General features: G+C 34.4%; 3 protein-coding genes, 2 long non-coding RNA genes and 1 pseudogene across 6 annotated transcripts; 1 reads left to right on the forward strand and 5 right to left on the reverse strand.

The window, feature by feature from the left end:
* Positions 1-1,353: 1,353 nt before the first annotated feature.
* LOC144560705 (cysteine-rich receptor-like protein kinase 19) lies at positions 1,354-5,937 on the reverse strand. Its single transcript, XM_078309958.1, has 7 exons — positions 5,056-5,937; positions 3,579-3,683; positions 3,308-3,486; positions 2,924-3,134; positions 2,258-2,495; positions 1,920-2,070; positions 1,354-1,772 (listed from the first exon to the last, which is right to left on the reverse strand). Exons 1-7 carry the CDS (start codon positions 5,876-5,878, stop codon positions 1,485-1,487), a joined length of 1,995 nt encoding a protein of 664 aa, XP_078166084.1. The 5' UTR covers positions 5,879-5,937; the 3' UTR covers positions 1,354-1,484.
* LOC144560772 (uncharacterized) lies at positions 3,665-4,989 on the forward strand. The gene is made up of 2 exons (XR_013513480.1): positions 3,665-3,772; positions 3,805-4,989. It is a non-coding gene; the product is annotated as an uncharacterized LOC144560772 (long non-coding RNA).
* Positions 5,938-7,780: 1,843 nt separating the features above from the next.
* LOC144560763 (cysteine-rich receptor-like protein kinase 10) lies at positions 7,781-12,016 on the reverse strand (annotated as a pseudogene). Its single transcript, XR_013513471.1, has 7 exons — positions 11,076-12,016; positions 10,167-10,271; positions 9,892-10,070; positions 9,490-9,700; positions 8,885-9,125; positions 8,548-8,698; positions 7,781-8,223 (listed from the first exon to the last, which is right to left on the reverse strand). The product of XR_013513471.1 is annotated as a cysteine-rich receptor-like protein kinase 10 (transcript).
* Positions 12,017-14,549: 2,533 nt separating this feature from the next.
* Positions 14,550-14,965, reverse strand: LOC144547329 (uncharacterized). The gene is made up of 3 exons (XR_013509119.1): positions 14,879-14,965; positions 14,670-14,790; positions 14,550-14,620 (listed from the first exon to the last, which is right to left on the reverse strand). It is a non-coding gene; the product is annotated as an uncharacterized LOC144547329 (long non-coding RNA).
* A 3,099-nt stretch (positions 14,966-18,064) lies between these two features.
* On the reverse strand, positions 18,065-19,567 carry LOC144560714 (chalcone synthase-like). The gene is made up of 3 exons (XM_078309969.1): positions 19,304-19,567; positions 18,511-19,203; positions 18,065-18,399 (listed from the first exon to the last, which is right to left on the reverse strand). Exons 1-3 carry the CDS (start codon positions 19,479-19,481, stop codon positions 18,086-18,088), a joined length of 1,185 nt encoding a protein of 394 aa, XP_078166095.1. The 5' UTR covers positions 19,482-19,567; the 3' UTR covers positions 18,065-18,085.
* A 3,148-nt stretch (positions 19,568-22,715) lies between these two features.
* Positions 22,716-24,438, reverse strand: LOC144560725 (chalcone synthase-like). Its single transcript, XM_078309976.1, has 3 exons — positions 24,174-24,438; positions 23,381-24,073; positions 22,716-23,267 (listed from the first exon to the last, which is right to left on the reverse strand). Exons 1-3 carry the CDS (start codon positions 24,349-24,351, stop codon positions 22,954-22,956), a joined length of 1,185 nt encoding a protein of 394 aa, XP_078166102.1. The 5' UTR covers positions 24,352-24,438; the 3' UTR covers positions 22,716-22,953.
* Between the last annotated feature and the right edge of the window lie 1,113 nt (positions 24,439-25,551).

The raw sequence follows: 25,551 nt of genomic DNA on the forward strand, positions 1-25,551 counted from the left end.
TTTTGGTTTTATTTTTATATATGAGGAGGGTTCAAATGCCTCCATTTTTGGTGCTTCCATGATGCCTCCATTTTTACAAACTTTAATAACTCAAAATTTAAATCTTAAAATTCAAAATAAAACTGTTGGATATGAACTACATTTTATCTATACACGTGTAAAAAATTATGGCATTTCAACTTTGTTTTGGTTGTCATCTTGAGCTTGTAAAAATGTATACTAATGTGGATAATTTCTAGACGTTGATTTTTTAAATTATTGATTCACATAAAAACAAAATCAAAATGTGATAATTTTTTATGGGCACGTAGCGAAAATAACATAGATCACATCAAACAGTTTTATTTTAACGTTTAAGTTTTAAACTTTGAGTTATTTAAGTTTTTAAAAATGGAGGCCTGATGAAGACACAAGAAATGGAGGCATTTGAACCCTCTTCTTTATATATATGAATCAATAAGTTAAAAAATCAACATCCATAATTTATCAATTTCAATATATTTTTGCAAGATTTTGATACCGATTAAAACAAAGTCAATAATTATTAATGTTTAATTGAGTTTTAAATTTTTCATTATTAACGTTTAAAAAATTAAACCTAACGGTTTTATTTTGATATTTGAATTTTAAATTTTTAATTATTAACATTTATAAATTAAGGCATGATGAAAGCACACAAATTGGAAGCATTTGACTTTGTTTTAATCGGCATCTCCTGAATCACTGCTGCCATCATTACTTCTTGAAACATTGCTTTCATGATCACTGTTGCGTGCATTATGTTCATCATTGGTAGTTCTATTTAATCACGGGTTGGCAGCATAGTTGGCACTTGGAAGCATGTTCTATTTAGTTGGCAGTATGTTAATCACGGGTTCAAAGTTGGCAGCATGTTCTATTTAAAGTTTGGATGCATAGTTTGGCAGCATGTTAATCACGGATTCAAAGTTTGAATGTGACGGGTTCAAAGTTTTCAGCATGTGGATATATAGTTGATACACTATTTAACTAATTACGGGTTCATAGTTCTCAGCATAGTTGATACTTGATACTCTATTTAATCAATGAATGTGACGAGTTTTCAGCATGTGCATAGTTTATACTCTATTTATAATCAATCATGAGTTCAAGTTTTCAGACGAATAATGCCTAGAATCGGACCAAAATGGCTGAAATTGGACGAAAAACACAAAATCTGCAAATATCGGCTCAGTATCGGATCGGTTTCTGCCCGATACCCATACATATCGGCCGATCCGGATTGGTTTCGGCCGATATTTCCTACTATGCATTTGAGCCCACCATGATGAGAATTGAACCCTCGAATAACTTCATACTATTTCTGAATTACAGGAATGCATGTGACCTATGTGGTACATGAGAAATTTAATTTGAGATTTGCTTATAATAACAATCAATGGTACTTCGATTGTAATTGATGTCATATTTATATAGCAGCAAGTAATTAATCACCTCTAATAACATTATCTCACTTCTGGGTTTGTCAAGGTCACATAATTTATAGAGAATGATCCCACTGTTTCCTCTGTTTCTCTTACATTGAAGTACGCTGGCTGCTTAGGCTCTGGTAAAATTATACTTTCGGTGGTAAGAAACAAGATCACATCTGACATGGTGGGTCGATCAACTGGATTTTCTTGTACACACAATAAAGCCACATGAATGCATCTCTCTGTCTGTTTTTGGGACACTTCGGTTAATGTTGGACAAACTAGTTCAGAAAAACTTCCATCTTTCCATCTAACCCATGCCTGCAAAAGAGAAATTTTATGTCAGGGAAAAACATTCTATGAACCGAGATTTTAACAGGAATTATATTTTGTTCCAGAGTTTGAATTAAGTAAAAGGAATTTCACTGTATAGAAGTGTTAGCATATGTCAATATATGAGCTTCATACATATCCAAGGAGGTTGAGAAAGTCCCCATGATGGTGGAAACCCATATTCCTTTTGCCGCTTACAATCTCCAGAAGCAATACACCAAAGCTGAATACATCTGATTTCATTGAGAAAAGACCCTCTGATGCATACTCCGGAGCCATATAACCGCTGATTAAAAAAAAAAACATAATATGATGATATGTCAATATTATACATTTCTTATTCATATATAGATAGTAACCTTGTATTATACTGATTAATGTTAAATTATTGTGTTTTTTTGTTGAATATGATCTTTGTTTTTGCACTAACATATATTGGACAAATTTTATTTGACAGGTAGGATCACGCTTACTATGTTCCTACCACCCTATTGGTATTTGCTTGGAGCTCCTTCGGACCGAATATCCTGGCTAATCCGAAATCAGATATCTTTGGGTTCATTTCAGTGTCTAAGAGAATGTTGCTTGCTTTCAGATCTCTGTGAACAATTCTTAGCCTCGAGTGTTTGTGGAGATATAGGAGTCCTTGAGCAATGCCTTCAATTATCACAAAACGTCTTTGCCAATTTAGGAGTGCTCCTCTTGTTTTATCTGTGATTTTATACAACGGTTATATAGTAATATAGGAAATGAAGTTGGATTATCTTTGCTATTACATTCCAACAATTCAATCCTTGTCCTTGAATTGTTAGTTTTTAGTTACAACTTGAACAATAAAAGGAGTCAAAATATTGTACTGTTTACTTTTAATAAAGGAACTTGTGGGTAAATTGGTTCTTAGAATGTAAAAGAGATAAATCTGGTGATCTGACAGGACTTCAAATTAATTCAGAAGGCTATATGATTAAAAAATAGTTGGTTAACTAACAACCCTAGTGATTTGTTACAGATGACCTAGTACTGAGAAAAAAAGAAAACTTCTTTATAAATGGAATTAGTACTCTAATTTATTGATACATATGGTAAATATGGATAAAAGATTACAAAAATCCTTTAAAAATAAGTTTCTAGAGACGTACCAAAAATGAAATAGTCTAAGCTTTTGTTTGGCATAAACTCATAAATTAATATTTTTTCCTGTCCTTGGATGCACCACCCGACCAGCCGGACTAAGTTTTTGTGTTGCAACTTAGCGATTAGTTGGATTTCATTTTTAAATTCAACTAGACCTTGACCCGAAAATGTAGAAAGCCTCTTGACAGCTATCTCAAGTCCATCTTGTAGTACCCCCTAGAAGAAGAACTTTGAATGATAATAAATCATAATTCTTCTTTTAATGGTTTCCTATATTTTAATTGCCATGTTAAAATTGTGGCTTCTCTTGCTTTAAGAACGTAATTTTTCAAATAAACAAGGAAGAGAAAAAGGAAAGCAGTATCAGGATGGAAGCAAATAGGAAGCACCTTATAGACGGGTCCAAATCCACCTTCGCCAAGTTTATTGTCCAATGAGAAGTTACCTGTTGCATTAGCTATTTGATTAAACTCGAAGAGTGGAAAATCTGAACTATTTTCTCTGCTCCACAGATCCAGTGTTTCGTTGTTAGTTGCGAGCATTTTTTCTTCTTGAGAAACCTCTGTTTCTGAATCATTAATGAAGGGGTAAAGTGTTAGCAAAATTTTCATTCAAATGAACATATTGAGAACTACTGTATTATTGTATAAATAACTATACCTGCATATTTCAGTTTTCTGATCAACAAAAAGACGACGAAGCAGCCAATAATAAGCAATGCCACAGATACGCTAATGATGATAATTAGGTGCCTTCTCTTTTCTCCTGTTGAGGTTGAAATTATCAACACATTTCAATATAGTTTCTTTTGTTATTTTGCATTGATCAAAATTGAAGAAAAAGATCCATCATTCGTAAGGAAACTGATGGATAAACACATCCAAAGAGTGGAAATTAGGTGGAAAATTGATATCAAATTGTATTCAGGTTAGTTAACTTTCAGCTATAGTCTGGCGGCTTCAGATTTAAGTAATTTTCTGTTGCTGCTTGGTAGATCTTGGTTTATATTGAGTCAAGTGTATGTTAAGATGCTATAATTCCAGAGTACGTCAAGAATAAAAAAAAACATGAACCATTTGCCCACGAAAGCCAATCAAATAAAAATACAGATATTTTTCGTAAACATTTTTTTTTGAGTAAAGTTGGAAGTCAAGTCATCCAACTATTTAATACCCTTGTTATTACAACAAAGGATTTCTCTCATCTAGGTTTCGAACTCATAACCTCTTACATAGAGACCATATGCTTTTGCCACTAGATCAAAGGCTAGTTCTTTATTTTTCGTAAACATACTACAAACTTTTTTATTTTTTTTAATAAAGGGTAAAATGGGTGTTTTATAAATTTAAAATGAGTTTTAATATAAAAGACAATAAAAATGGGTACACATGCATATGTGAGTTTTTGAAGTTTAGAGGTGAAAATATGTAAGTTTGAAGTTTAGAGGGGGGAATACGTAATTTTGAAGTTTTTGAGGGCATACGAGAAATACTCCTTATTTAATGAATTGGAAATTTCCAATTTCATCCTCAAGTTTACAGCTATTACAAATTGGGATATAATTTAGTGTTCTCCAAAATTGAAGTTTCAACAACTGGGAATTCATTTCTGACTTGAGGATTGGGCAAGGACTTTCACTTGCCACAGAAAAAAAACAAAATCAAAATAAAGAATGAACGAACGATCGAAAGTAAAGAGGAAACTAAGGGAAAGAAAAGATGTGGACTTCAAAGAAGCAATATACTTTTGAAGTAGCGCAAATTGGACTTTTAAAAGCACTTTGTTCTTTTCCACTTGTTATATTTTCATGTTCCATTTATACATATTATTTTGCTCCTCATCAATCACAAATTGTGCTCTAGTCTCCTAAGATTCAAATTTTTACCCAGGCTCAATTACATGTGCTTCCTATGGAGTCAAGTAAATATATTAAAAAAAGATCCATATTTCCTATGAGGAATCTTGTGTACTATATATCAGTTTATTTAATATTTAGGATTTTGAGTTAACACTGCCGAAGCTAATCATTATAATCCTTATCCCAGTTGAGTCTTAACTATATATAAGATTATACATATTCCAGTTTTTTTTTCTAAATGAAAGATAAAAAGGGCCATGTCAAGTGTTGAATACTCACCTTTACGAGATTCTGGAGGAGTCGGTATTACTGTCCCTGAGGTTAAACCAATTTCTATATCTGGATTTCCGTTAAAGAAGGCGTATATGTCATACCTTAGGTTGCATCTCACTCCTAAAAACCTTCCCCCTTGCTGCCCATCAAATATCTTTAGCATCTGAGAAATAAGGTCTTCTAAACAATCACGGCATGCGTTATTTGAAAATTTGGGAATGCATTGTGACAAACCATAGATCACTGGCATGGATGCTGTTGTTTTCATAAATCCAGTCGCAAAATGTTTTCTCGATTTATAAGCTGCCTGATCTGAGACATTACTAAGTAACGTATTCACCGCAGTAGAAAAGATGTTCCTTACAGTATCGTTGGATGGATTCCATCCTCTAAATCTAGTGGATTGCACGCTTGGGATTTTGTCAATATTATCAGTCGAGTTGAGGAACTGCTGGTTGGAATAACTGAGGAGGCAAAAGTCATAGTATATAGTTGCTTCATTTGAGTATGGACATAGAGTTGATAAATCAGTGAAGGATTGATTAATACAGTTGCCGCAAATAGAAGAATTGACATCGCCACGACAGAGAACTAGACCAGAGATCTGGTCCGGTGCTGCACCAATTGTATTTTCATAGAAACCCTGTTCTGCAACTGCTTCTGTGGAAAGGGAGGATGACAATTTCTCAAGGTTGGTACTGAATGTGCTATTTCCGGCATAGTTGTTGTTGGAGCTGCAAATTTTGTAGATTTCATCAGATACAAATGATAGATTTAAGCAGAGATTTGTGAGGAAGAGAGCAAAAAGGTAGGGCCTAATGTTCTGCATTGCTCTGCTTTTGGTCAAGAAAACAAAATGATTATGCACTTGTGGAGTAAAACTGTGCCACGTCTCAATGATATGTTACAGCTAGATGATAGTGATAGGAGCCATAAGGTTTATCACAGCCACTTGCTCCATGATAGCATCACCAGATATGCTGCTTTACTTTTTAGATTTTTCAAATCTGAACATTGACAATATGTATGAGAATATGTCCACACAAAATTATAATTTTTGAAATTTAATTATAGTAGATCAGGTGATAGAAAAAATGAACTAAAAAAATTCATAATTGATTATATTTAATTTGTTCATTTCTTTATCATTTGATCTAGTATAGAATGCACTAAGAAATTCATATAATTCTACTAATAAAATTAAACACAATAAACAGTTTAAATTCGATATTTGGGTTTCAAAAATTAAATTCTAAACGAAAAATTGAGATTGTGGTAATTTTTGGCATAATATCTTGTGCCATTGGATGGTTATTTTACTTGAGAAGGGCTTTTATATCTATAATTTTGGTGTAAAATTGGTGCCAATAATATTAAATCTCGAAAGTATTTTTTTTTTAAAAGTAAAATTAATTGATTGGATATATTATAAATATCATAAACTTTGCACATATAAAAAGTTACATCATTTGGATCTTATTTCTATGCATCAAAAGCTAACAATATCAACAGTGCAAATTTCGCAATGTAACCCTTTTTCTTGATGGCTATGAAAATGATGTCAAAATCCTACATGTAATTGAGATGATACGAAACGTATCTAACAATACAACTTAATTATTTAATTATGATGAATAAAAAAAATTAACACCGTTTGATACTCTTGATACTGGATCCCTCCTCAATTTTCTTCACGTTGTTGTCAAGGAAGAATTACGGTATTTGATGTTTCAATCATGGTAGACCAGTCCTGTTGACTTTTCAACGGTAGAAGTTCATTTCCATAACTTTTTCATGGTAAAAGTCCAGCACTAAATCCACGATAATGACAGACCATTCGTGTGGACTTTTCCATGGTAGAAGTCCTGTACAAAATCCAGTTTGAACCAGACCATTCCTGTGGACTTTCAATGGTAGAAATACAACACAAAATCCAACATCCCGGCAATACTCGAAACTGCACGTACGAGAAAACACTTTGCTGGAGGAAAGAAGCCTCGTGGATAATATCCGTTTAACCTTACTGACAGTACTACCTGGATCACCTATCAAGTCACATCAGCAACATGTATCATGTCATCAAGTTAAATGTCCCATCTGGATGATGGTTAAGCCTTTTCAAGTCCATATTACCATCGACCAAGTTAATATGAAACTAAATCAGGTCAGCAATGGAGCAAACTCTCTGGACTGTTTTCTGGACAATTTGACACACTTCAGTATTTTGGCCATAGAGTTCTCATACGACAATAAGCTCTATGGAATCCTGACAATAAGCTCTACAACTTTCATATGACACATTATTCCAGATTCAGAACATAGGTTGGTCAAAATGCCGTGCTAACAAGGTTACAAGTTTTGGAGGATTCTGTCATTAATTAGTTAGGTGGGAGTTATATGAATGTGTTTTAATTTTAGTCAAAACGAATGGTTCTATTAAGTCTTCTAAGGTGCGTTTTGAGTGTCCATAGGAGGTTATAATTATGTTTTGGTATTACAAAAAGTGGTTGAGAGTTGTAATAAATATTTGGAAGACTTTAGAGGTTGAATATGGCTATATAATATAGTCCAAAATCAGTTTGTAAGGGAAGCAATTGAATTAATACGAATTTTCTCATATGAGTTTAGTTTATCTCTTGTCCACTATTGAATTGAGCTTTGATCCTAGTGAATAGTTGAAGTATAAACACACAAAAAACATGTGTTATGTTGATGCACATAATAATAGATATAGACACTTAGAAGTACCTAGCTATATATATCCTATGTATCGTACAAATGAAAATTAATTTGAGATTTAGCTCATAATAACAGTGCATAGTACTTCCATTAATAACTATAACTAATTAATCACATCTAGTAAAATTATCTCTCTTGTGGGTTGGTCAAGGTCACATAATTTATAGAGCATGATGAGCCGTCGAAATCAGGTGATTCCACTGCTTCCTCTATTACTCTTACATTGAAGTATGCCGGCTTCTTAGGCTCTGGTAAAATTATGCTTTCAGTGGTAAGAAACACGATCACATCTGACATGATGGGTCGATCAACTGGCTTTTCTTGTACACACAATAAAGCCACATGAATGCATCTCTCTGTCTGTCTTTGGGACACTTCGGTTAATGTTGGACAAATTAGTTCCGAAAATCTCCCACCTTTCCATCTATCCCATGCCTGTAAAAGAAATTTTTTATGCTAGGGTAAAAAATGCTGCAAACTATGTCTAGTCTTGTAGGTACTCAAATGCAAATATAATGTACTTCAAAACTAAAAATAGACCGAGATTTTAACAGGAGTTCTGTTATGTTCCAGAAATTAAATTAAATTAAATAAAGTACATAGGGGTCAGGGAGAAAAGAAGAAGGAGAGATCACCGACGTGATGTTAATTAGAAAGCAATTAAAATTTTATATTATCCTGAATGGTCTATTATTTTGTTGATAATAAGTAATTGGTAATCAATTTCAGAGAATGCTTTTAGTATTGTGAGATCCTTACATATCCAATAAGGTTGAGAAAGTCATCATATTGGTGGAAACCCGTATTCCTTTTTCCACTTACAATCTCCAGAAGAAGCACACCAAAACTAAATACATCTGATTTGATTGAGTAACGACCCTCAGATGCATATTCAGGAGCCATGTAACCGCTGATAAAACAAAGAAAAAGCAACATAATATGATGATATAAATCCTCCGATTATCAATTCTAATAACTTTATCTTATTCATAAACAGATTTATTTTAAATTATTTTGTTTTTTGTTTAATTTTTCCCTTTCTGTACACACTAATTAAATTGGATATATATTAGTTGATACGTCGCATCATACTTACTATGTTCCTACCACCCTATTTGTATTTGCTTGGAGCTCTTTCGGACCAAATATTCTGGCTAATCCAAAATCAGATATCTTTGGGTTCATTTCAGAGTCTAAGAGAATGTTGCTTGCTTTCAAATCTCTATGAACAATTCTTAGCCTCGAGTGTTGGTGGAGATATAGGAGTCCTTGAGCAATGCCTTCAATTATCTCAAAACGCCTTTCCCAATTTAGAAGTTCTCCTCTTGATGTTTTATCTGGGATACAATATATATAGTAATATAGTAATAGTAATTGGATTATCTTTGTTATTACATTCCAAGAACTAAAAAGTTCCTTGGTCTTGAATTGTTAGTTTTCAGTTAAAAACTACAGGAGGCAAATATTGAACATATTAACTTATTTAATTAATGTAACTTATGGGTGAATAAATTCTTAGAATTGATAAGAGAAACTTTGTGAAATTAGAAGCCTCCAAAGTCAGAATACTATCAACTACAACCCCAGTGATTTATTACAGATGACTCAGTAAGTACTACTACTCTAATTTATGGAAACACAGGGAAATAATGGATAAAAAGATTGCAAAAACCCTTCCAAAATAGGTTTACAGAGACGTACCAAAAATGAAACAGTCTAAGCTCTTGTTTGGCATAAACTCATAAATCAATATTTTCTCCTCTTCTTGGATGCACCACCCAACCAGCCGGACTAAATTTCTGTGTTGCAACTTTGCAATAAGTTGGATTTCATTTTTAAATTCAACTAGACCTTGACCTGAATTTGAAGAAAGCCTCTTCACTGCTATCTCAAGTCCATCTTGTAGCAGCCCCTAAAAGAAGAACTTGGAATCACAGCTATCTCAAGTAGATTTTTATGCATTTTTTAATTTGTTAGTTCTTTTAATGAGAATTAAAATAAAAAAATCCTATTACTTTTTTTGCTCTAAAAGAATAATAATAAAAATAATAAGAAAGATAAAAACAAAATTGCAGTATCGAGATGGAAGGAAATAGGAAGCACCTTATAGACAGGTCCGAATCCACCTTCACCGAGTTTATTGTCCAATGAGAAATTATCTGTCGCATTAGCTATTTGACTGAAATCAAAGAGTGGAAAATCTGAACTTCTTTTGCTGTTCCATTGATTAAGTGTTCCATTGTTAGTTGCGAGCATTCTTTCTTCTTGAGAAATCTCGGTTTCTAAATTATTAATGAATGGATAAAGTGTTAGCTAAGTTTTCATGTAAATTAATGTATTGACAATGTACTTTCAATTGTATAAATTAAGAACTAAACCTGCATATCTTAATTTTCTGATCAACAAAGAGACGATGAAGCAGCCAATAATAAGCAATGCCACAGATACACTAATGATGATAATGAGGTGCCTTCTTTTTCCTCCTGAAGATCAACACACATCAATATAGTGAATAGTTTCTTTTGCAATTTTGCATAGATGAGGACTGAAGAAAAAGAATCAACATTCACAAGGAACTGATGGATATACACATCCAAAGAGTTGTAATTAGGTGGCAATTTTTCATCAAGATGGATTCAGTTAGTTCACTTTCAGCTATAGTCTGGCCAACCTCGGACGTTAATTTGGATCGTAAATCAGTTTTAATTTATTTCTGTGTAATTTTCAGTTACAGCTTGGTATAACTTGGATTTTATGGGTTTAAGAGTCTGTTAAGAGTATGTTAAGATCATACAATTCCAGAGTACAAGGGGTCAGTCAGATTAAGGTTAGCAGACACCATTAGTCCTGCATTTTTGGTTAGTTGGTTATGTAATATTCAGGTTTGGTTCTACATTATGGTACCCCTTCTAAATTCGACCAAGTAGGTGATTTTTGCATTTATCCAAGTTTTGTTGTTTGCACTTCAAATTATTTGGTTCAACTAATAACACTAAAGTAGATACTGGTAGTGTCCAGATAGAGAACAGGGCAGGACAAGATCAGTTAGGGTCAATTAAGTAATTTCAAATTTGCTCTTTAGAAAAGGTAGTATCCTTGACGTCATCTTTTCATGCTGATTTCAACTCAATCTGAATCCTTATCCTATCTAATTCCCAGACAAATAAGGATTTAAGAGATCTTGGGATGTTGCCTTTTTGTAAAATACATAAGAATAAAGATATTCCAGCTTTTCTTTTTAAAAAATTGAAAGATTAAAGAGGCCATGTAAGGTGTTGAATACTCACCTTTACTGGTGCTAGATGTTGTATTCTTTGGAGGAGGCTGAGTTGGCTGGTTACCAGATGCTGGAGGAGTCGGTATTATGGATGTCCCTGAGATATATTTATCTGGATTTCCGGAAAAGAAGGTGTATATTTCATACCTCAGGTTGCATCTCACTTCTAAAATTCTTCCACCTTGCTTCCCATCATATAACCCTAGAATCAAATTAATAAAGACTTCTAAACAAGCTCGGCATGCAGTATTTGACAAATCGGGTGTGCACTGAGACAATCCATAGATCACCGGCAAGGATCCTGTTATGTTTATCACTCCGGTCCCAAAATGCCTTTCAGAGTTATAAGCTGCCTGATCCGAGACACTGCTAAGTAATGTATTCAACACACTGTTGAAGTAGTTTTTTTACAGTATTATTTGATGGATCCCATCCACTAAATCTATTGTCTGTCACATATCTGTGGTTCCACCCTATGATTAGGTTAGAATAATTATCACTTGACTTGAGGAAATTCAGGTTGGAGTAGCTGAGGAGGCAGAAATCATAGTATATAGTGGCTTTTTTTGAGAATGGGCATAGATTTATTACATCTCGGAAGGATTGGTTAAGACAGTCGCCACAAATAGAAGAATTGACATCGCCACGACAGAGAACAAGACCAGAGATCTGGTCCGGTGCTGAACCAATGGTATTTTCAGAGAAACCTTGTCTTGCAACAGCTTCTGTGGAAAAGGAGGAGAAGAGTGTCTTAAGGTTGGAACTGTATGTGCTATTTACGGTGTAGTTGGCAGTGGTGCCGCAAATTTGGTCGAAGTCGTCGGATGCAGATGATAGATGTAAGCAGAGAGTTGTTAGGAACAGAGCAAAAAGGCAGGGACTAATGTTCTGCATTGCTCTGCTTTTGGTCAAGGAACAAAATGATTATGCACCTATGGAGCAAAACTGTGCCACATCTCAATGATATGTTACAGCTAGATGATAGTGATTGGAGCCATAAGGTATCTCATTATGACTTGGTTTTAATTCCACAAATTTTTTCATGCTACAAAATATCACAACTTTCTGTTTTTATTTAAATTGTTGATGCTGTTAATATTGTTGAACAATATAATAGCTGTATTATCCAATATTTTTTTTCAAACATGTTCGAATAATTCTCCAATTTGACGAATTATACAAACCAATTATAATATTTAGCTCATATATATATTCCTAAAATTTACGAACTTATTATTTACTTATACAAATATCAATATTTTTATATTTTATTTGAATAATAACACTACTACAAAAACTGTAACCATATATGACATATATATCATACACAGATGCAATAAATTTCCAACTTACCAGTGTGTAAACAGAGAAGGTGCTCGCACGAAAATGAACTTGATCAACCACACACACACGATCATGTAAAAAGCAACCATGTACTAAAATAACTTGTATGTGTACGCGGTTTGTTATTAATGTACCGTGTACACTTAGAGGCCTCCGTACATAGTTACTCATTTAAAAACCGTGTATGTTTTGTCCAAATTTTTAAACACAAATTTCTCACAAAAACAAAAAGTAAACAATCAATCCAATTTTCGAAATTTTTTTTTTTATGATGGTTTATAAAAAAAATTCCCTATGTTTGGGGTCTTTTTCCTAGTAGCTTCCTTTTATCTATTCATCAAGCACGAGATTTTGAAGTCTGAGTCAACAATACATCAATTGCAGGACAACTGGAATTGATGTATGTGACTAACAACTAATTAAAATTGTCTGGCAAAATAAATATAGAGTACGTGCCCGAACTAGTCTTTAATGGAAACAAATAATGCAAGAAGGAAGAAGTTGACTAAGTCAACTGTCTTTGAGGCGAGGCTACCTCAATAGTACATAGAGGTGTCAACGGGTACGATATGTGTCAGCTGGAAGGATTTTCATACCCGTATCCGTTACAAATTATCTTACTGGTGCTAATCATAGTAGGAAATATCGGCCGATACGTATCAGTATCGGCCTACCCCGATCGATCCTAAGCCGATCCTCACGTAGCAAATCATAAAAAAAAAGAAAAAAAAATCCCCGATCCTGAGCTGATACCGATCCGATACCCTAATCCCGTATCGGTATCGGCCGGGACTGATCCCGATCCCGATACCGATAATTCCTACTATGGTGCTAATATAATAATTATTTTATTATTTACTAAATAAAATATTAAACCATATTCATTTCACACATATATACGTGTTTTAAAGATCTAAATTTTATCAGAATTGGCTGGATTTATTTACGTGCTTTAATGATTAATTAAGTGTAACACAACTACAAATAGTAGTTGGAGAATAGATATTCATTCCTTATTAATCTTTTTTTTTATATTTACGCGATCGGGTAATGGCTACGGATTAGGCTTTATTCGTATCCTTATTTAGATAACGAAAAAAATCTTTATCCGTGCCCATACCGATAAGGTTATCAAAAAAAATTCTTACCAGTATCTATTTTATTAAATACGGTATGAGTCAGATAAATGAATAAAAGGGTGTTATTGACAACCCCTACTAGTACACTATTGCCGTGTTCTGTCGTTGTAATATTTTTTTGATAATTGCATGTGGGTTCTATTGTCCTAGTCAACATCTTAGCTAGTCTTCTCATAACATTGATGGCTTTGATGACTTTGAATAAACCATTGTCGACTGCCGAGTCTACATCATGAAATTCCCGATTTTTTTATTAATAGAAATAAAATAAAATAAATATTTAAAAAGAGCATAACTTTTATGTTTTTGTGAAAAGTAGATAGATCGGGTCTAGATAACCCGTCCCAGTTAATCCTCATTTAACCTTAACCAACATCACGGAAAAAAAAAAAAAAAAACTCCCGGAGGTGTTTAAGCGTCCCGTCCCGACCCCTAAAAAAAAAAAAAAAAAAATTCTGGACGGGTTTAAGAATCCCGTCTCGACCCGTAAAAAAAAAAAAAAAAAAAAATTTCCTGGACGGGTTTAAGCATCCCGTCCCGACCCGTAAAAAAAAAAATCCCGTCCTCATTTAACCTTTACAGCAATGAATGATTTGTTCCATTCATCCAGGTGATGAAGAGTCTGATTGAACTGGAAGCCCTCCAACCAACTGGTGACCTTTCTCCTGTAAGTATTAAACTGTATCTCTTTTCATACGGGCCCTTTAAACATATTTTATTGTACCTTGGTCATGTTTTCTTAAGTATCCAAAAGAAACTGTGGGAATCCGATACTAAGAGGGTTGCATAAGTTAGAACATTATGTTATCCATACTTATTAGATAACTAAGGGATTTATTTGCAAACTATAGAGGTCACTTTTAGGTAATGATGATTTTATTGGTAACTAACTTGTTGGTTATCTTCTAAACTAGGTAAGGAGGTCTATTCAATATTTCTTAGACAATCTCCTAAACCAGACGTCAGATCAACAACAAAAGCTGGTTTTTGTCATTGCTAGCGATTGAAGACTCGAATAAACAAATGTACTTATTTACATAAGAATCGGGTTACAAATTTGACGGATGGTATGCTTGCCACCGCACATATGATATAACTCGAAAAAAAAAATTCAGACTAACGGATAGTATAAACAACATCATGCTGCTCATTTACACAACCCTACAAGTTAAATCATCGTCTCAAATTTGTCAAGTTTTTTCACTCTTTGCATCGATCGAACCACTAGCGCCAACATGACACCTGTTATTTTATAAAGAGTTCATCAATCAGATTATGTATATTTATTTATAAGAAATTGGGAGGAAAAGGGATGAGAGAGGCTCTATACCAGCACCAACAAATGAGCCGTTAGCAATCAGTTGGTTGCCTTGACCGTTCAATGCGACCCCAACATTTAGGAGGGTCCCACCCAATGAGACTCTTCATCACCTGGATGAATGGAACAAATCATTCATTGCTGTAAAGGTTAAATGACGACGGTTTTTTTTTTTACGGGTCGGGACGGGATGCTTAAACCCGTCCAGGAAATTTTTTTTTTTTTTTTACGGGTCGGGACGGGATTCTTAAACCCGTCCAGAAAGTTTTTTTTTTTTTTAGGGGTCGGGACGGGACGCTTAAACACGTCCAGGAATTTTTTTTTTTTTTTTTTTCCGTGATGTTGGTTAAGGTTAAATGAGGATTAACCGGGACGGGTCAATTGGACCCGTCCGGTGGGACGGGTTATCTAGACCCGATTTACCTACTTTTCGCAAAAACATAAAAGTTATGCTCTTTTTAAATATTTATTTTATTTTATTTCTATTAATAAAAAAATCGGCATGAAATTCTTCCAGATTCTATTAACATCAACATCAAGCGTGTCAGACTGTCAGTAAGTGCTTACAGAAGTTTTGGTAAACAAATTGGAAACATAAAATTAAAATGTTTAGAAATTAATTAAATAAAATACAACTATATATAAGAAACAAAAATATATGAAACAATTTTAATAACAAATTCTTAATTGTTGTTGCTCCTTTGTGATATCTATCATTATCAGTTGTGATGTTTATATTTTCAAAAACAGTGATTTGTTTCTATTTAAAAAAATATTAAAAAAATTTAAATATATATAAATGTGAGGTATGATGGAGGCACATGAAAGACACGAGGAATTTGAATTCTCTAGATAATTTAATAATTAAAATATATGTAATTTAAAAAATAATTTGATTATGACCTGACAAAGGCAATCACATTTGATATAATGAAATTATTATTTTTGAGAGTATCACTATTACCAACAAAAATCTCCCACTGTTAAACACTTTTAATGTGGATACTCACATATTTTTATATTTTTAGTCGAAGTCAATAATTGTGGCGGTTATATGAAGGGAGGACTATGTACAGTGTTGACTATTGACCCATTGCAAGTATCTTCAGCAAAGGGTGAGGAAACTTCTGAGAACAACTAAAAATTTAATTAGTTGAATTTTACTTATTCCAAATTGAATGTTTTGATTGGCGAAAAGCCAAGGCCATGTCATATATAGTCCCTGTCTGTCATTGTAGTTTGGCGAAATTTCCGCTAATTTCTCGTCAACTACACTATAGCAGAGATATGATTAGGAAATCAAATTTGTGTCTAATCGCCGTTGAAAATAAGCTGAATTTAAGTGGTTGATTGAAATGTTTTCTTGACCATGGCCTTTTTCTATCTGACTAATTAATCCACTCCTAGTATGCACTAAATAGTGCACTATAGTGCTGCTATAGCGTTTTTAGATCATAAAAACATGATAACCACTATTTAAACCTTTGGGCCATGTTTAGCACCCTTCCTTAAGCATGAAAGATTAAATTTTAAGCTAGAAACTAGGATTATCATTGAATTGAAAAAATCTATTCTATTATGGGATAAGAGTAAAAGACCAATATACCCTTGCTAATGAGGTCATATAGAACAAACGACTTGTGTACAGTAAGAAATAGTGTTTTAGTTCGGATTTGAATACTTATCTATATAACAATGTACAATAACAGATTTCAACTGAATTATATTATTATCATTAATACATCTAAAATACAAAATGAAGCAAAACCTTCTCAGAGAATAATAACAGCAATATTTCAACTGTCACAACTGAGAATAATATAATGGCTACAAATTTCATCTAAAATACAAAATGAAGCAAATCCTTCTTGAAATTAATAACCTGACAAGAAGCTGTCTTTTTTACCATTTAGTCCTTGTCCCATATATTAATACAAAATAAAGCAAATCCTTCTCAAAATATATAGAGTTCATACAACACATTAATTTAAAAGATAGTTCATAGAGTGAGTCTATGGTACTATGCATATTACGATTTGGCACCGTGCTACGGCTCTATATTCGAGTTTTAAAATCCTAACGGTCGATCCGAACCATTCATCTTGTTCTCCATATTAATATGTGTTTGGAGACCAAATTTTACATTTTTTGAAATTTGTTTACTATTTTTTAAAATTTATTGAAAATCACTGATTTTGGATGGTCCAGAATTTTCAGATCAAGTGATTTTCTAAATATCTAAAAAAATAGTAAAAAAATTTCAAAAAATGTAAAATTTGGTCTTCAAACACATATTAATATGCAGAACAAGATGAACGGTTCGGATCGACCGTTAGGATTTGAAAACTCAAATATAGAGCTGTAGTACAGTGCCAAATCGTAATATGCATAGTACCATAGACCGACTCTAGTTCATATATGATTGAATGCTAATTAAAGAATAATTAAATAAGATGAGCTTAATTTCTACTCCTTTTGACGGTTTCTATTGCGGTTTCCCATATTCTCCCACAATTCATTCCTAATACCTATTTGGTTGACTCCGTCCTGCCATTTTTTCAACTCTAATAGTAGCATCTTTCAATTGAGTTAAAGGTGCAATTATCACTCTATAGAAAATACAATTTCGCTTGTTGGTCAGTCCCACTCGCTGCGTCATTTCATTTCTCAACAAAATCAAGTATAAATTTGGGACCAGTTATAGATAATTTAGCGTCATTTCATTTGTCCAATTAAATCGATTTGTCAAAACTTAAGGCTCAGATTTTTCACGACATTAGAACGGAGCATATGGCCTTCTTTAGTCTACTGGATTTGATCTTGGGCTTGGGCTTGGGCTTGGAATATAAAAATTTAATAACACCTCCATTGAATTTCGAATTTGTTTGCTGGATTCAATTTCGGCTTGGGCTTGGATCTTCTGTTCTCTCAGCCCGCTGACCTGGATTCGTTTTCAATTTTCAATTTAACTGCTCGATTCAATTTCGGTATGAAAATATATGCATGAACTATGGGCTTGAATAGAATTTAATTATATAAAATTTTCATACTTAGTATGAGTTTCAATTTTACAGTACTAACATTTTTCTTTAAACAATATAGAAAATTGTGTATAATTATAAAAAAAATTCAAAATAAATGAGATCAATATGACCAATAAACTAATTAATTTCGCTTCAACTGTAACCACGCATAATATGTGTCCAAGGTTGTTTTCTCTCAGTGTGCTGCGGCTTCGATGGGAATGCTGCGCAAAACGACGGTCTCGACCGTGAGGCCCGGCCCGAATCCGAAGAGCACTCCCCAGTCGAGGCCCTCTCCAGTGGTGGCCTTGCCTTCCTTCACCGACTGCTTCCTCATCTGGTCCAGTATGAACAAAACACAGGCACTTGACATGTTGCCGTACTCGCTCAGCACGTGCCTTGTCGCACGCATCTTCTCCTTCTGCAACTGGAGCTTGAGCTCTACTTGGTCTAAGATCGCCGGGCCTCCCGGATGTGCGATCCAAAAGATCGAGTTCCAGTCTTTGATGCCTGCATGCACCGTACATATATCAGACTTGAATACGTGTATATCTTCTTTACCACAGTATTATGTGTTTTAATGACAAATATAATAATGAGAATAATATATTTTTTGCTTACCGATAGGAGTAAAAGCCTCAACGAGACTTTTTTCGATGTTTGTCGAGATAAGCCGTGGCACGTCCTTGAGTAGGTGGAAAGTGAGACCAACTTCACGGAGATGGCCATCAATGGCTCCCTCTGAGTTGGGTAGGATGGTTTGTCCGGCTGAGACCATCTGGAACCAAGGCCGCTCGATCGCCGGGTCGGGGTCGGCACCTACGATCAAAGCAGCTGCACCATCTCCGAAAAGTGATTGCCCGACCATGGAGTCAAGGTGGGTATCTGAGGGCCCACGGAAGGTAACGGCGGTTATTTCCGAACAAATTACCAAAACTCTAGCACCACGGTTATTCTCAGCCAAATCCTTTGCCATGCGGAGCACGGTACCACCGGCGAAGCAACCCTGTTGGTACATCATAAAGCGGTTGACGGACGGACGAAGTCCAAGGAGCTTGGTGACTTGGTAATCAGCCCCGGGCATGTCGACACCGCTAGTGGTGCAAAAAATCAAGTGGGTGATTTTGGATTTTGGTTGGCCCCACTCTTTGATGGCCTTGACTGCAGCCTCCTTACCGAGCTTCGGTACCTCCACGACAACCATGTCCTGACGTGCGTCAAGTGACGGCTCCATGTAAGCAGTTATGCTCGGGTTTTCAGCTAAGATCTCCTCAGTCAGGTGCATGTACCTTTTCTTGATCATCGACTTATCGCCTGAAATACACAATAAGATTATTATGAGAAACTAAAACTAAAATAATTAGCAAGATATATACATCTTCATATATAAACTTAATTATTTTGTACAACTTACACATGCGCTTGAACTTCTCTTTAAGATCCGTCATATGTTCGCTGTTTGTGATGCGGAAGTAGTAGTCGGGGTAGTCAGCCTGGTACACGCAGTTTTTTGGTGTGGCTGTACCGATAGCCAAAATTGAAGCCGGGCCTTGCGCACGTTGTGCTTGCCTGATCTCCTCTACTTTAGCCATAGCTGAACTCTTTGTTAATTAATTAACCTTGAAGAAAGATTAATTAAAGGGAGGAGAGAGAGCAATTAAAGAGGTGAAAGTTTTTTGTTATGATTTGTAATAGAGACGAGAGAATTTATAGGATATAGAGAAGAAAAAGGGTAGGTGCATGGTAGATGGATAGTATGACAGTTTTGAAGAGACTGGTGGGATGTTTGACTTGTTATGTGCCAGAAATTAATATTTCATTATAATTGTTCTTATGATAGAATTAAAAAGGTAAATAGAATCAGAGACAATTTTTGCTCCTGTTGCCACAACTTCCCATTTATAGAAGAAAAAAATTACCTAAGCCTACTAATTTTAATTTGTCTCAATTTTCATATAAGCTAAACTTTTTTATATAATAGTATCTCCATCATATTTTTATTTCTAAAAAAAATAGTAACTCAAAATTTAAATTTTAAAGTCAAAATAAAACCGTTAGATATAATCTACACATGTAAAAAATTATGATATTTCAACTTTGTTGTGTTTATCATTAAAAACTTATAAAAATATACTGATGTAGATAATTTATGAACGTTTATTTTTCAACTTATAGATTTACATAAAAGCAAAATTAAAATTTGATAATTATTTATGAGCAAGCAATAAAAATCATATAGATCACATCTAACGGTTTTATTTTGACATTTATATTTTAAATATTTAGTTATTAACATTTAAAAAAAAAAGACACAAAAAATGTAAACATTTGAACCCTCTTTTTTTATAGATTGCAATAAAAATGTTACTATACAGATTCTATAAAGATATCATATTCTTATTCTGGGTGTAATTAGAAAAGAATTAATTATTATCAAATGATTTGTTGAATGACTTGAAGAGAGAGAGACGGGGGGGAGTACGCCTACCCAGTCCAAGTGTATTCCCCATGTGGTAAATTATTTATTGTCATGCTATTAGTTGTTATCACTGTGGTTGTTAGGAACTAACAGAAATGCACATGCTAAATTCCACGGGTTCTCTACTTTTAAATTAGTAAAAAAAAAAAATAGCTAAATTTGATTAATTTATTCCCCCAAACCCACACGTGCGTGCAACCTGTTTTTGCTCAATGTAACTGGGACTCAAAAATTAACTTATGAATGTGGCTCCAAAAAAGAAAATCCTTATTGACAGAGGCGATACATATTCACTTATCAACGTGGCTCCAAACAAAAAAAATTCTTATTGACAGAGGCGAATCCATATGTAATAAATGAGATGAATTGACGTCTATTTATTTTCATTTTTTTTTTGTATTTGTGCTCTATTTTAAGATAATTTAAACTAAAAGGTTATGGATAGTGTGAAATTGATACTATTCATAGTAGAAAATTTTGATATACTTAACATTCATTCACATTTGATCCTCATAATTGAAAGTATAACTCCGCCCTGCTTATTAACCTATGACAACACCTTGATGACAACCAAATTGTCTTCTTCATGATCCTTGCATGGCATATTTGAAAGGCAAGATGCATGCAAATCTTTCAAGACATTCCTTGTGTGCCTGAAGACAATAAAAAAAGCCACCATGTGCGTACATAACGAAATGATTGGTGAACTGCTTAAGTCTGGCAAACGCAAAACCAAAGCATCTGTGAACAACCGCATTGAGGAGAGTAGTGCTTTGCACACGCACTCGATGGCTTGGATGGACAGCTCCTTTGATGAACAGGACAGAGGAGGAACAACCTTTATTCTACTCTTAAATGGCGCGTTAATCAAATACCAACAGGAGGGACACCTAAATGGCGTATCTGCAATATTTCATATGGAGGCTTGTGCGCTTCTTTTGACACTCCAGGCAGCTGTTGAACTTCATCTTGAAGAATGCACGTTTCTAACTGACTCTCAACTCTTAGCAAACACCTTTGACCTAGGCAGAAGGTTACAATCATTGCAAGGAAATAAATCTGCTACGATTAGGGGTGTCAATGGCACCCTTTTATCCGTTTACCCGACCCGTACCGTATTCGATAAGACGGGTATGGGTAAGATTTTTTTTTCGTAAATTTATCGGGTACGGGTACGGGTAAAGATTTTTTTTCGTTATCAAAACGGGTAAGGGTACGGGTAGAGCCTATTTCGTACCCGTTACCCGATCGGGTAATTATATAAAAAAATTGTATATATTATATATCTTAATGAGCATTGAATTACTATCCCTCTCCAACAGTCCAACTGGCAACTACTCTTAATCTTAGAAAATAAAATTTATTAAATTTTCTAAGTTGAACAATTGACCATTTATGTAACTGTGTTAAACATAATCACCGTTAAAGTACTTGAACAATTGACCATCTTGCTTTTATTTGCATACCTGATTTTTTTAATTAAAGAACAGAGATATTTTATTTTTAAATTTGTGTTTTGATAAAAATCAATATAGTTAGAATTAATTTTCATATTAGTAGTGTGATTATATATGTGACAAATAAATGTGTCTTAGTATTTTATTTAATAAATAATAAAAATAATTATTATACAAGTATTAACCGTTATTTACCCGCCACCGTTTCGTTATCCGACAACTATAACGGGTAAGGGTAGGGTACGGGTAAGGCAATTTGTAACGGGTAAGGGTAGGGTACGGGTAAGGATAATTTGTGACGGGTACGGGTATGAAAATGCTTCCACCCGACCCTTACCGTACCCGTTGACACCCCTAGCTACGATCCCTTACTGTAGGGTTCCAAAAATTCCAAATCCAACCTTTTATTTGTTTTGAGATTCGTGCATAAAAAATTTCTATAGAGATTCGTACACCCAAAAAATAAAATATGGATTTAAAATTGTAGGGACCCTACAATCCTAAGGGATCGTAGCAGATTTATTTCCCTCTTACAATCTCGTTACCATTGCTATTCGGAAAAACTATTACTGTGTATATAAGTGTTTTTGAGATTCGTGCATTAAAAAAAATGAAGGGTTGGATTTGAAATCATAGGGTCCTGCGATTCTTTTAGAATCACAGCAGATTTATTTCCCTCTTCCATGACATGGCAATTTAGGACTTTGTCAAATAGCTAGTAGTATACAAATAAGACAAATTTATGTAATGAAGATTTAAATCTCAATACAATTGCCTACAAACTTCTAAATGAACTAGATAATTTGGTTTGTATGGTATTATTTTAATAAAATGAAGAAAAAATCGTCTTGAAAAATATTTATGTTATATAGAGATTGGATCGATAATCAAAAATCAATATATTTATACATCACAACATTTAAGATAAAATATCACCAAAAGAGAAGGGAGAAATAAATTCTTTGATAACTGTTGTTGCAGTGTAAAAGAGAAGGGAGAGAAAAATTCATCTTAGTGAACAGAAACTATAAAAAAATTTAAAAATAAATGGGTCAATATAACCGGTGAACTAATAAATTTCACTTAAACTCTAAACACACGTATATATGTATCCGTGGCTATTTTCTCTCAGTGTGCCGGGGCTTCAATAGGAATGCTACGCAAAACGACGGTCTCGACAGTGAGGCCTGGCCCGAATCCGAAGAGCACTCCCCAGTCGAGGCCCTCTCCGGTGGTGGCCTTGCCTTCCTTCACCGACTGCTTCCTCATCTGGTCCAGTATGAACAAAACACAGGCGCTTGACATGTTGCCGTACTCGCTCAACACGTGCCTTGTCGCACGCATCTTCTCCTTCTGTAGCTGGAGCTTGAGCTCTACTTGGTCTAAGATCGCCGGGCCTCCTGGGTGTGCGATCCAAAAGATCGAGTTCCAGTCATTGATGCCTGCATGCACCGTACATATATTAGCCTTGAATACGTGTATATCTTCTTTACCACTGTTCATTATATGTTTTAATGACAAATATAATTATGAGAATAATATATTTTTTGCTTACCGATAGGAGTAAAAGCCTCAACGAGACTTTTTTCGATGTTTGTCGAGATAAGCCGTGGCACGTCCTTGAGTAGGTGGAAGGTGAGACCGACTTCACGGAGGTGGCCATCAATGGCTCCCTCTGAGTTGGGTAGGATGGTTTGTCCGGCGGAGACCATCTGGAACCAAGGCCGCTCAGTGGCCGGGTCGGGGTCGGCACCTACGATCAAAGCAGCTGCACCATCTCCGAAAAGTGATTGCCCGACCATTGAGTCAAGGTGGGTATCTGAGGGCCCACGGAAGGTAACGGCGGTTATTTCCGAACAAATTACCAAAACTCTAGCACCACGGTTATTCTCAGCCAGGTCCTTAGCCATGCGGAGCACGGTACCACCAGCGAAGCAACCCTGTTGGTACATCATAAAGCGGTTGACGGATGGACGAAGTCCAAGGAGCTTGGTGACTTGGTAATCAGCTCCGGGCATGTCGACACCGCTGGTGGTGCAAAAGATCAGGTGGGTGATTTTGGATTTTGGTTGGCCCCACTCCTTGATGGCCTTGACTGCTGCCTCCTTACCAAGCTTCGGTACCTCCACGACAACCATGTCCTGACGTGCGTCAAGTGACGGCTCCATGTAAGCAGTTATGCTCGGGTTTTCGGCTAAGATCTCCTCAGTCAGGTGCATGTACCTTTTCTTGATCATCGACTTATCGCCTGAAATATACAATAAGATTATTATGAGAAACTAAACCTAAAATAATTAGCAAGATATATACATCTTCATATATAAACTTAATTATTTTGTACAACTTACACATGCGCTTGAACTTCTCTTTAAGTTCCGTCATATGTTCGCTGTTTGTGATGCGGAAGTAGTAGTCGGGGTAGTCGGCCTGGTACACACAGTTTTTCGGTGTGGCTGTACCGATTGCCAAAATTGAAGCCGGCCCTTGCGCACGTTGTGCTTGCCTGATCTCCTCTACTTTAGCCATAGCTGAACTCTTTGTTAATTAGTTAAGATTGAAGAAAGATTAAAGGAAGGAGAGAGAGTAAATTAATTAAAGAGGTGAAAGGTTTGTGTTATGATTTGTGATGGAGAAGAGAGAATTTATAGGATAGAGAGATCGAAGAAGAAGGGAAGCTGCATGATAGATGGATAGTATGACTGTTTTGAAGAGACTGGTGGGATGTTCAAACTTGGACTTGTTAGGTACCAGGAATTAACATTTCATTGTAAAATTTCTTATGATGGAATAAAAAAGGTGAAGAGAATGCACAAGTTTAGCTGCTTTTCCCATAACTTCCCATTTACAGAAAAAAATATTTACCTAAACCTACTAATTTAATTTGTCTCAATTTCCATACAAGCTAAAATAAAAATTATAAGAGCATCTTCAATCCTGCAATTGAAATTAATTGCTAAATAACAATTATGAAAATTTTAGAAATTAAGCAATCCACTCCTACATTAGTAAAATCAACTAAACAATTGAAAATTAAACATTTGGCCAATAAGAATTAAACATTTGGTCAACTCATCTTTAGAAAAAGGATTTCTTATTAAGCAATTTTTTCCAAGAATTGCTAAATAAGCAATAGCCATACAACCCAGCAATTACAAAAATAATTCACATATCAGCATAAGTAATCCATAAGCAATCACTGTTGGAGATGCTCTAAGAGGATTCAAATACCTTTATTTTTGTGCATCCATCGTACTTCTTTTTTTTAAAATTTTAATTTTTAATAACTCAAAATTTAAACTTAAAATAAAACCGTTAGATAAAACTTAAAATAAAACTGTTGGATAAAAGTTAAAATAAATATGTTAGATATGATCTATATCATTTTATCTACACGCATGTAAAATATTATGATATTTAAACTTTGTTTTGTTTGACATCAAAAACTTATAAAAGTATACTAATGTGGATAATTTCTAAACGTTCATTTTCTAAGTTATTAATTCACATAAAAACAAAATTGAAATATAATATTTTTTTTATTAGCAAGTAGTAAAAATCATATAAATCACATTTAATGGTTTTATTTTGATATTTATGTTTTAAATTTTGTGTTATTAATGTTTTAAAAATGAAGATGTTGTTGAGGCACAAGAAAATAGGTATTTAAACCCACTTTTTTTAATAGATTGCAATAAATTGTTACTATATAGATACTATAAAGATATT

Source organism: Carex rostrata, chromosome 1 (genome assembly GCF_964058835.1).
Source record: "Carex rostrata chromosome 1, lpCarRost1.2, whole genome shotgun sequence".
NCBI lineage: Eukaryota > Viridiplantae > Streptophyta > Magnoliopsida > Poales > Cyperaceae > Carex > Carex rostrata.